This window comes from Leuciscus leuciscus (genome assembly GCF_965113295.1).
Source record: "Leuciscus leuciscus genome assembly, chromosome: 23".
NCBI classification, from domain to species: domain Eukaryota; kingdom Metazoa; phylum Chordata; class Actinopteri; order Cypriniformes; family Leuciscidae; genus Leuciscus; species Leuciscus leuciscus.
Genome location: NC_138747.1, coordinates 31,749,044 through 31,761,599, shown reverse-complemented (window position 1 = coordinate 31,761,599; position 12,556 = coordinate 31,749,044). Strand labels below are relative to the sequence as shown.

General features: G+C 43.3%; 1 protein-coding gene and 1 long non-coding RNA gene across 3 annotated transcripts in view; both read left to right on the top strand.

The window, feature by feature from the left end:
- The window catches only part of itga7 (integrin, alpha 7), a 43,557-nt gene that overhangs the window by 20,555 nt on the left and 10,446 nt on the right, over positions 1-12,556 (top strand). For both annotated transcript variants that reach the window (XM_082156389.1, XM_082156390.1), the window contains exons 11-19: positions 365-426; positions 509-678; positions 3,158-3,307; positions 4,525-4,640; positions 4,975-5,158; positions 10,288-10,362; positions 10,444-10,523; positions 10,936-11,013; positions 11,173-11,275. In XM_082156389.1, coding sequence (XP_082012515.1) covers positions 365-426; positions 509-678; positions 3,158-3,307; positions 4,525-4,640; positions 4,975-5,158; positions 10,288-10,362; positions 10,444-10,523; positions 10,936-11,013; positions 11,173-11,275 — 1,018 coding nt within the window. The remainder of the gene's footprint in view (positions 1-364; positions 427-508; positions 679-3,157; positions 3,308-4,524; positions 4,641-4,974; positions 5,159-10,287; positions 10,363-10,443; positions 10,524-10,935; positions 11,014-11,172; positions 11,276-12,556) is intronic.
- Positions 5,176-6,904, top strand: LOC309488396. Its single transcript, XR_014202116.1, has 2 exons — positions 5,176-5,885; positions 6,031-6,904. It is a non-coding gene; the product is annotated as an uncharacterized lncRNA (long non-coding RNA).

Below are 12,556 nucleotides of genomic sequence, written 5' to 3'. Positions count from 1 at the left end.
ATGTGACTCTGAAGACTGGAGTAATGATGCTGAAAATTCAGCTTTGATCACAGGAATAAATTACATATTAAAATACATTAAAATAGAAAACAGTTATTTTAAATTTTCATAATATTTAACAATATTACTGTGTTTTTTTTGTTGTTGTATTTTTACTCAAATAAATGCAGCCTTGGTGAGCAGAAAAAGACTTCTTTTAAAAACATAAAATCTTACAGATCCCAAACTTTTGAACTGCGGTGTACATTCATTACATATAGTATAGATAAATCCATTTCAAATTGATAAAAAAATAAAATAATTTGTGTCAGTAAATCTGTAACTATGTAATTATGTATAATTATGTAATTATGTCTTCATGTAGTATGGACGTGAAGGCCTGCTACTCGTACACCGCTTATCCAGACTCCTACTCGCCACATATCAGTAAGAAATCCCACATCTACAACCACATCATTCGCTGTAAGTGCAGATGTACGTGTATGTTTGAACGTTTCTGTTTCATCAGCACTCGGTGTTCATTTCGAGGCAGACGTGGAGCGCAGAAAGCTGAGTCTTCCTCACAGAGTTCAGTTCCTGGACCGCAGTTTATCAGAGCCGGAGTTTGTTCATTCTGTGGAAGTGGAGCTACAAGGACAGAAACATCCGGACTGTCAAACAGTGACTTTAGTTGTGCAGGTAGAGCTAGAGATGCAGTTGCATGTGCCCTCTTTACACCTGGTATGAAGATAAGCACTAAATACAGGTGGAAACAGGGTCTAAAACATTTTGTGAATGTCAAGTCAAGTCTAGTCACCTTTATCTATATAGCGCTTTTTACAATACAGATTGTTTCAAAGCAGCTTTACAGAGATAACTGGAAAATAATGCAACAAAGTTTGTTTCCAGAAGAAAATAGCATCACAGTCCAGCTTAAAGCAACACTAAGGAACATTTTTTACCTTAAAATAATGTTTCCAAAATCGTATCAGTGGTTCATCAGGTCGTAACAGGGTGAACGGCACTTCTGGATTCGCTTTGCAGCCCTATATCTGATATAACCACACTATGCAAGTTTGCCAAACCGGGTCGCGTTTCTGTAGTTCGATGAGACATAAGAAACTACAAATTTGACTTGCTTTACGGCAAGCGTTACAATAGTCATAATTTAGTTTTTCTTCGTTTCTGATGTCACAACACATCATACTTTCATGAAATAATGCAACATACTCTACCTTGTCTGTGGACATCGTTCATTCCAAAGCCGGTGCTGGATAAACAGTGCGTGCGACAGTAGCTGCGGGCGGAGAAATGATTTACGACAGCGGTAATGGAAAATGTCGCTTCCAACCTGTAGGGGGACCAAAGAGGAAAAGTTCCTTAGTGTTGCTTTAAGTAAGTTCAGTGATGGTTCATTTCTGTTGTTATTAATTTAGTTTATTTATATATATAGCCGCTCTGGAGAAAACCGTGATGTCATCGTCCAGCTCAGTTCAGTTCTTGTAGAATAGTGTCAATGCAGGAGATCAATAATATTCTTGAATTCATTTGGGCCCTATTTTAACGATCTGAAACGCAAGTATCAAGCGCGAAACACAAGTAACTCTGTGGGCGGATCTCAGGCGCTGTTGCTATTATACCGGCGGGATAAATGACTCTCCGACGCAAATCTAAAATGTGTTGGTCTGAAGTAGCTTCATTACTCATAGGTGTGGTTTGGGCGTAACGTGAAATAAACCAATCAGAGCGTCATCTCACATTCCCTTTAAGAGCAGGCGCGCTTGTTCCATGGCGGCTTGCTATTATAACGGCGGATTTGCCAGACGCACGCCAGCAGCGGTTCACAGCCGAGGAGACCAACGTTCTCGTCAGGGCCGTAAAACACAGAGAAGTGACATTGGGGATGGAGAAACACACCCAAACTAGCTTCGGTTAAACAGGCGTATGATAATTTGGGTAAATGTGTAAACTAGATTTATGCCTGTTTTTTCACATCTTCATGGACACAACAATGATTTCCCTCGTGTGGAATATTTTACCTTGTAATTATGTATGGTTTGCAAAATGAAAACTGCTGCTTCTGTGTAGATGAGAGAAGCAAAGAGTGTGTGTGTTGTGCACACGCTACATTATGGCCAAGCATGCGCTCTTAAAATAGCCTCTGAATAACGCTGACTTTAGACGAGGTTTCTCCTGGTCTGTGGAGGAATTGTTTTCTGAAACTGCAAAATAGCACCAGGGAACGTTTGCGCCGGAACACGCCTCCTCTTTTCGCTGAACCGCCCCTGGGAGCGCAAGTTCATTCCCTAGTTTACCGACGTGCGTCTGTGGAGGGAAAAGTCCGCTGTGCGTCGGTGCAAAATAGGAATGATACATGCGTCGCTGTACAAAGTCATTTGCGCCGGGTGCAAGATAGGGCCCATGGCATCCACACTCCCTTTAAATTTCTTCTCCTCCTTTGTCTTATATTTTATGTTTACTGTGCATTTATGTATAAGGTTCGCAGCAACAATATTTGAACTCCATAATCTTAGACATATTGCCTATTTCCCATATTCACAAAGAGCATTCTGGGTTGAGCGAGCGGCTCAGTGCTCCGGAGGAAATATATAAAGTGACATGATGTAAAGGCCAAGTATGGTAACCCATACTCGGAATATGTCCTCTGCATTTAACTATCCAAGTTAGTGCGCACACATTAGGAGTAGTGAACACACACACACACACACACTGCCGGTATTGAGAATTGAACCCGCAACCTTTGGGTTACCAGTCTCTAACCATTAGGCCATGACTTATATAATATCTCGCATGTTCTGCTCCGGAGGTCGCATTTGTCAGCCACATACATCACTGAGAATATCTCATTTCAGAAAAGTTATTCTTTGTAAGGCATTAATTACTGTAATTTTGTACTGTCATTTGTTTACTGTTACTTTTCAAATGAGACACAGCTATTGAATTCTGCCCGTTATGGAAAAATCCATATGTTGTGAAAAATCAACACCTTGAACATAAAACAGGGGATTCAAACTTTGCACCAAAACACAAACACACTGCGATCGAAACTGCAGCTGCATTTCATGATATGAAAGGAGGGTCTCAATGAAGTGGTCAGAGGAGACGCGTGTTAATATCAGGTGAAGCCATATAAACTCTTCTGTTCTCGTTTCACCAGGAAAACATTCTGGACAAGCTGCGGCCCGTGTCTCTGGCGATCACACACACTATCCGGAGAAGCAGACACCGCCATCACACGGGTCATAAACACCATAACCAGCTGAGCCCTGTCCTGAGCCCCAGCCCCTCCAACACACTCTACTCTGAGGTACAACACATGCACTTCACATGATCCGCACTTTCTGATGTGCTGTGTCTACTGATTTTGGTTGTGATTGTTCAATCACTGCATTCTGTGTTCAGATGTTTGTGTATAATGTGCATTTGTCTCAAGAAAGAGATGTCCTACATTAGATTAATATCTGTCTCGTATCGCTCTGTGTAGGGTTGCACATTTAACCCTCTGTTCATGTGTTGGTCATAAATGACCGAAATCTTTTTTGATTATCATTTCAATGAAATGATTGTACTATATTTTTGTTTGATAATATTTTTTAATTTAATGTTATGTATTTTTAGGGGATTTTATGGTACTGAATTATATTTATACAGTAGTTATAATACATTTATTCACTTTTTGAGCATGGATCTGAAAACTTAAACTGTCATAAATATTGAATGCTTTAGAGCACAGACTGAAGATTAGTCTCTTTTTAAAGACGGCACTTGGAAGATTATTGCTGACATGAAAAGTTTTAAAAAAGTGAACAAAAATTGTATATTTATTGTTATGAAAAATGCACAAAAATACACTTTCCAATTTTTATATGAAATATATATTTTCCAAAACACGTTTACTCAAAAACTGTGAGAAAATCAAAAGCCATAAATCTAAACAAGTTGTGTTCCAAACTTGAGGTTGATATCTCAAGAAATGAGCTTTCCGTCAGATTTTGTTTGGCCGCAGTAACAAACGCTTCCAGTAGATGAATTTCAAATCATGTCCATATTTTTTTTGTGTGTGTTCACACAGCAAATGCCAAAACCTTTACCAATTTTCGTACCATTCAGATGAAGTAAAACAAAAAAACAAAACTAGATTTTTACCACAGGGGGACTTTAAATTATCTTAATATCTTCATGCCTTATAGTCACATTTGAGCTGTGCGATAATATAGTTACATTTTACAACAATCAAGCAGTTGAGATTTGCTATATAGTATATATCACTTTATACGTGTTTACATTTATATATGTCTTTAGATAAAAGGTTTATTTCAATAAAAAATCAATATTGCATGCCCATGTATTCATTTAAGTAGTCATATGATAGCGCTCTGCTTCATTTCAGGGTTTATTTTGTGAAAATGACTAGCTGTCTATAATTTTTCCCTTATATAATGTTAACCGAATGGGAATTCATATCATCTGGAACCAGTAGTATAACATTAAAAATGAATGTGCAAGCTTTCTCTCTGTTCTCAGGTTAATTTTGTCAGGGAAGGGTGTGGTGAGGATAAAATATGCCAGAGCAACCTTCAGCTTGTCTACCAGTTTGGCACAAAAGCACCCATTTCAAACACCTTCACTCCTTTACCGCGGTAAGTCTCTGAAGTGATGTCTCAGTCATGTGAGCATTTATAAAGATGGGCAAGGACTCATCCTAAATGTCGACATGTTTCCTAAATTTGTTTGTTCATGTTAGTTCACAGTGCATTAACTAATGTTATCTAAACCTTTGATTTTAATAACGTGTTAGTAAATGTTGAAATTAATATTAACTAAGATGAATAAATGCTGTAGAAGTATTGTTTATTCTTATTTCATGTTAACCAAGGCAGTTAACTAATGTTAACGAATTAACCTTATTGTAAAGTGTTACCAAAAAATGCATAGAAGCCTTCATTCTCATTATTTGAATCCCTTTGCGTTTAGAGACGGCTCTGGTGTGCCGGTGTTCTCTCTGTCGGATCAGAGGTCAGTCGTGCTCGAGGTCACGGTGACGAACATGCCGTCGAACCCAGAAACCCCTCAGGAAGACGGAGACGATGCTCATGCCGCACAGCTGATGGTGTCTCTGCCAAACACTCTCTCGTACTCTGGACTCATGGGACAGCAGGTTCTCCATCAGGCGGTTTATGTGTCGAGTGTAACGATACCCTCATGTCACGATTTGATACATATCGCGATACTGAACTCATGATATGATACGATATTATTGCGATACTCCAAGACATATGGTTAAAGGTTAACAAAAAATGTAAAATGCTACATTTGGTGTTACATTGTGTGTGTAAATGAATAGACTTGGACTTGGTGCTGAAACCCAAAGCACAGGACAATAGAGAAACCAGAATAACAATATTCATGATTCTGAAGCTGAAAATACATAATTATTTTAGACGAATATGCTTTCACTGTCATGTCACTGACTAGATATATTTAAAATAATGTTGGTCACTTTTTACTGGTAACATCAGACATTTGGCATTAGCAGGATCCACAAATATTCCACCTTTGCATTATTATACATAATATTCAACAGTATACAATATATAGTAGTTTAATGTAGTACTGACACTAAAACTCTGTAAACTTGAATTTGAATGGTGATCTATCCACAATATACACTCACCTAAAGGATTATTAGGAACACCTGTTCAATTTCTCATTAATGCAATTATCTAATCAACCAATCACATGGCAGTTGCTTCAATGCATTTAGGGGTGTGGTCCTGGTCAAGACAATCTCCTGAACTCCAAACTGAATGTCAGAATGGGAAAGAAAGGTGATTTAAGCAATTTTGAGCGTGGCATGGTTGTTGGTGCCAGACGGGCCGGACTGAGTATTTCACAATCTGCTCAGTTACTGGGATTTTCACGCACAACCATTTCTAGGGTTTACAAAGAATGGTGTGAAAAGGGAAAAACATCCAGTATGCGGCAGTCCTGTGGGCGAAAATGCCTTGTTGATGCTAGAGGTCAGAGGAGAATGGGCCGACTGATTCAAGCTGATAGAAGAGCAACTTTGACTGAAATAACCACTCGTTACAACCGAGGTATGCAGCAAAGCATTTGTGAAGCCACAACACGCACAACCTTGAGGCGGATGGGCTACAACAGCAGAAGACCCCACCGGGTACCACTCATCTCCACTACAAATAGGAAAAAAAGGCTACAATTTGCACGAGCTCACCAAAATTGGACAGTTGAAGACTGGAAAAATGTTGCCTGGTCTGATGAGTCTTGATTTCTGTTGAGACATTCAGATGGTAGAGTCAGAATTTGGCGTAAACAGAATGAGAACATGGATCCATCATGCCTTGTTACCACTGTGCAGGCTGGTGGTGGTGGTGGTGTAATGGTGTGGGGGATGTTTTATTGGCACACTTTAGGCCCCTTAGTGCCAATTGGGCATCGTTTAAATGCCACGGCCTACCTGAGCATTGTTTCTGACCATGTCCATCCCTTTATGACCACCATGTACCCATCCTCTGATGGCTACTTCCAGCAGGATAATGGACCATGTCACAAAGCTCGAATCATTTCAAATTGGTTTCTTGAACATGACAATGAGTTCACTGTACTAAAATGGCCCCCACAGTCACCAGATCTCAACCCAATAGAGCATCTTTGGGATGTGGTGGAACGGGAGCTTCGTGCCCTGGATGTGCATCCCACAAATCTCCATCAACTGCAAGATGCTATCCTATCAATATGGGCCAACATTTCTAAAGAACGCTTTCAGCACCTTGTTGAATCAATGCCACGTAGAATTAAGGCAGTTCTGAAGGCAAAAGGGGGTCAAACACAGTATTAGTATGGTGTTCCTAATAATCCTTTAGGTGAGTGTATACTGTCACCATCCATGATAGATATATTGTTGCATTTTTGTATTGCTATATTTTGTGACACGATATATTGTTACATTCCTATTATGCAGTCGTAGTTATTATAGGCTACGTTCACACTGTCAGTCCAAATCCGATTATTTGTGTATGCGATTGGAATCTGATCTAAAAACTTGGCTTGCTCAATATGAGACCGCTTCAGCACTGGCTTCACGGCCGAGTCCCGATGTGGGCGTGGCACAGCGGCACGCTCCGTGTGACAATCAACCCGGCCTGCCGCCAAACCCTGAGCCCGTGGTCAGACCCTTCGTTTCTCCGGGCCAGAGTGCCCCTTGAACAAGTGTCCAGGCATGCTTTGGTCTCCACAGATGCCTCCAACACCGGCTGGGGAGCCACGTACAATGGGCATGCAGTAGCAGGGATCTGGACGGGCCCCCAACTGCATTGGCACATCAACTGCCTCGAGTTGCTAGCAGTACACCTTGCTTTGAGCGCCTCAAAACGCCGCTGCTCGGCAAGCATGTACTGGTCCGTACGGACAACACTGCGACTGTTGCGTACATCAACCATCAAGGTGGTCTACACTCCTGGCGCATGCCACAACTCACAGCCTCCTCCTATGGAGTCAGAAGCATCTGAGGTCGCTTCGTGCCACTTATATTCCCGGCCTGCTCAATTGTGCTGCTGATGAGCTCTCACGACAGCCTGTGGCCCAGGGAGAGTGGAGAGTCCATCCCCAGGTGGTCCAGCTGATCTGGGACCACTTCGGGGCTGCACAGATTGATCTGTTTGCCTCTCCGGACTCGTCCCATTGCCAGTTGTTTTACTCTCTGACCGAGGGGACCCTCGGCATGGATGCGCTGGCACACAACTGGCCCCGGGGTCTCCGCAAGTATACATTTCCCCCAGTGAGCCTTCTTTCAAAGACACTCTGCAAAGTCAGGGAGGAAGAGGAGCAGGTATTGCTAGTTGCCCCTTATTGGCCCAACCGGACCTGGTTTCCCGAAATAATGCTCCTCTCGACAGCCCCTGCCTGGCCCATTCCTCTGAGGGAGGACCTTCTAGGGCTGTCTCCCTCCACCCTCAAAGTGTATGTTGCCTCTATTGCCAAACATCACGATGCAGTGGATGGGAGATCTGTGGGAAAGCACGACCTGATCGTCAGGTTCCTGCGGGGAGTGAAGAGACTGAATCCTTATCTCTGGTGCTGACCACACTGCAGAGACCTCCCTTTGAGCCTCTGCAGGCAGCTGAGTTAAAAGTCCTGTCTTTAAAAACAGTTCTCCTGCTTGCTTTGGCCTCCATCAAGAGGGTAGGGGACCTGCACGCATTTTTGGTCAATGAATTGTGCCTGGAATATTGGGGTGGTGGTGGCGCAATGGATAAGACACATGCCTTTGGTGTGAGAGACCCGGGTTCGAATCCACTGTGAGACACCAATGTGTCCCTGATCAAGACACTTAACCCCTAGTTGCTCCAGAGGCGTGCGACCTCTGACATAATTAGCAATTGTAAGTCGCTTTGGATAAAAGCGTCAGCTAAATGAATAAATGTAAATGGAATTCGGGCCGGCTAACTCTCACGTTATCCTGAGACCCCGGCCTAGATATGTGCCCAAGGTTCCTACCACTCCCTTTCGGGACCAGGTGGTGAACCTGCAAGCGCTGCCCCCGGAGGAGGCAGACCCAGCCCTGGCTTTTCTCTGTCCCGTCCGCACTCTGCGCCTGTACGTGGACAGAACGCAAAGCCTCAGGACCTCAGACCAGCTCTTCGTCTGTTATGGAGGCCAGCAGAAGGGAAAGGCTGTCTCCAAGCAGAGGTGGGCCCACTGGTTAGTGGATACCATCGCCTTGGCGTATCATTCCCAAGATGCACCATGCCACCCCATGTTGCGAGCCCACTCGTTTTTATAGCCTACGTGTCGAGCCGGTAGCTTCCCGTGTGCTCTCGGAGCCAGCCAACACCGTAAGCCCTGCTAGAAGTGTCGGCTTGCTGCGCCATTCCCCTCCTATGGACCGGATACGTGCGCCATTCTTGCTCCATTAGAGTTCCTCTTTAGTCGAACCCTGTTGAGTTCCTCCACACCCCTCAGGGCGGAGCATCTGTTGCCAGGCCTATCACTCATATGCTCTGTGAAACCTGTGTTTGGCTGGGTCCCATATGTTGTGATCCCTAGGGTGATCCCATATGTGTATTCTTCCACGGTACGAGTCCTCTGCCGTCTCTGATCGGTTGAGTCTCCCCCCTGTTATAGGCTGGAGCCACCTCAGTGACTTCCATATGTTGTTCTGCCCGGTAATTCGCCCAGTCCATATGTGTATCATCCACATGTTACCTCCCTGCGGGCTGGATGTGGCTTCCGTAGCGTCTTCCTTTCCACCGAAAGGGCACGCTTTCCCAGTGTTATCCAAGTCTAACTGAGTGGGTCTTGCGGAACAGCAGTGACTTCCCTGGCCTAAGCCTTATCCCGTTTCCGCCTCAATAATGCTGGGGGATCAGAAGGCTTTTGTCTAGGCACTGGAAGGTGGCAGCACTAGTGGCGTTTTAATTGGGATCCCAATCAGTCGACTACGTCGAACATGAGCGACTGAAAGGGATCGTCTCGGTTACGTATGTAACCCTCGTTACCTCAAGGAGGGAACGGAGACGTTGCCCCGTCGCCACTATTGCTGGACCACCACTGACTCCGGGCTCCGCTTGGCTCCTCAGCGAAAAACAAGTTGTGCGTGCATCCGCTTCCGCTTCCGTGTTTATACCCGCACTGCGGGGCGGAGCACGAGATGAAAATCTCTCACGTCAATGTGCATTGGCTCGATTGATCAATACTCGAAGATGACAGGCTCCCTAAGCGTGATCTCAATCAGTCGACATGTCTGCATGTCTGCATTGGTTTCATGGAAATGATGCTGCATTGGTAGGAATACGCCAAAAACAACAACAACCACAACATGGAGGGGTTTGCAATAGAGATGTCTTATTTAAATTTTACAACATTGAAATGTGTAGCCGCCGCAGTGTTGTCTCCGTCGGTTTCAAAATATGTCTCCTTATATTGTCATTTTCTGCTCGTCCGGAGTGGCATTGTTTCGGCAGCGACTTTACGCATGTTTATGCGTTACGCAATTTTACGTGGCGTGAGAAAGTCACATAAACCACGCGAAATCTGATCAGAGCAGTCAGACTGAAACTGATTTCCAGAAATACGATTTGAATAGGATTTCAAACCACATATGGATGTAGCTTGAAACGGATTTGTAAAAATCGCATTTCGTGTGATTGTTTTGCTGTAGTGTTCACATTAGCTAATTCAGATTCAATCGGATGTGCACATAAAACCATATTTGGACTGACAGTCTGAACCTAGCTATAGTCTCCTAATGGTGGTCTTGTTTTGAAGGTGTTGTGTGAAGTCAATCAGAACGGCTCTCAAGCGCTGTGTGAACTGGGTAATCCGCTCAAAAGAGAAGCGACGGTACAGTAACGGTCTCGCATACACACTTACACAATTCTGACCTTTGAGAAACTCAAATTGACCTTTAATTCTTTATGTCAGGTCAAATTTTATCTTATTCTGAGCACTTCTGCGATCACTATAGAAACTACGTCACTGAGTGTTCATCTCGCACTGTCCACGTGAGTTCCAGTTCTGATTTCTGTATGCCATTTGAAAAATATTTTTTTTATGAGCAAAACAAAATCATACAAATGATGTTGGATGAATCTCACAAAGATATGTCTTGGTCATATTTCACTCTAAATTTTACAACCACATTAATTTTGTATTGTAACATAATTTTCGTGACAACAGCACATTTCCCTCCAAATACCTTTACTTTTATTTTTTTTTAAATAAATAAAATGCATGACAGATTTTTTTTTATTCAGATCATTAAAAACCATATTCAGGGTACGTTTACACAAATTCAGTACTGCTGAATTAACCTGGATATTGTTGTGAGATTCATTCATCCTTTTGTAAAAAGTGCCAAAACAAATGTTATGATTTCCGCCATGCACATATGCCATACGTGTCAATCCCACCCAGGATCAGTGAACAGCCGGGTTTGGCCCCCGTCACGGCGTACGCGCGAGTGGTGATCGAGCTTCCTCTGGTGCTAAGCGGGTGTGTGTTCACTGACTTTCATCTCTGATCTTTGGTGTTTTCTGAAATAGCAGCTTATTTTCTCATGAATGCTGATATATCTCAATAAATGGGTCTAATGTTTCATGTTAAATGTTCTCAGAAGCGCTTGTTAAACTGTGGTTTGTTGTTCTCCTGTAGACTGTCTCGTCCTCATCAGATGTTCTTCAGCGGAGCCGTGATGGGCGAGAGTGCCATGACATCACTGGAGGACGTCGGCAGCGCAGTGGAATACGAGTTTATTGTAAGTTCATGTGCTCAGAAGATTTTATTCCTCAGAAGGTGCTCTATCATATCTCAAAAGATTCAGAGTCCCCATGTAGTCAATAATTGTATCTCTTAAAACTCATCTTTGATCACCAAAATTACATATTTAAACTTTTTCCTTGAAAAAATGTATTCATGCCTTAAAATATCTTGAATATAACGCGACACCCTTGCCTCATTTAGTATGCGCGGTTCTATGAATATGCAAATGAACCCCACCTCCACTCACTCACTCAGCTCAGAGATCCACTGGTTGACGATCACACGTTGATCTGATTGGTTACAAGGTAGTTTGTGACGTCAGGAACACCAGCGATTTCAAAGCGTGTGTTTGAGACTGTCTTTGGTTCACTGCAGTTTTAAGGAGAAAATACTCAGCAATGGTGTCGACTTATGAATTTACACATGGTTTGTCTTAAAGCATATTAAAAACACCACATAGACATATAAACAACATTAAAAGCTGGATTTTCACTAAAGCAGGACTTTAAGGAAGTTTTCATCTATATGTCCTTTAAAGCTGCACTATGGACGTTTTTGGTTAAAAATTAACAACATTCCGTTATGTAGAATGCTTTATAAAGCTATTCCTCTACTAGAACAAGTTTTCCTGCTTGAATGTTGATTATTTTCCTCATATTCTCCATTGTTGCAGCTCCTCTCTTCCCAGTCTGTCAGTAACACTCTGTGTAGTTGCTGTCTCTATGAAGCCCCTCCTTCTGAAAAGCACACTGTGCTCTGATTGGTCGGCTGGAGCGGTGTGTTGTGATTGGTCGAGCGTTTCGAGTGTGTTTGGGAAATGTCCCGCCCCTTACCATAACCGCCAGTTTAACACACTACTAACTAACTCAACCAAGCCCCGCCCCTTTATTCTGCGTATTATTATGGCTGCGTAACAGCCAGATCACCCTGTAGCCCAAGACTAGTTGCCCAGAATGCCCACTGAAGCCAAGCAGGGCTGAGCCTGGTCAGTACCTGGATGGGAGACCTACTGGGAAAACCAGGTTGCTGCTGGAAGATGTGTTAGTGAGGCTTGAAGGGGGCACTCACCCTGTGGGTCCTAACGCCCCAGTGTAGTGACAGGGACACTATACTGTCAAAGAGCACCGTCCTTCGGATGAGACGTTAAACCGAGGTCCTGACTCTCTGTGGTCATTAAAAATCCCAAATTTGCCCCTTGGCCTCTGTCCATCATGGCCTCCTAATCATCCCCATATACTGACTGGCTTCATCACTGTCTCCTCTCCACCAGTTAGCT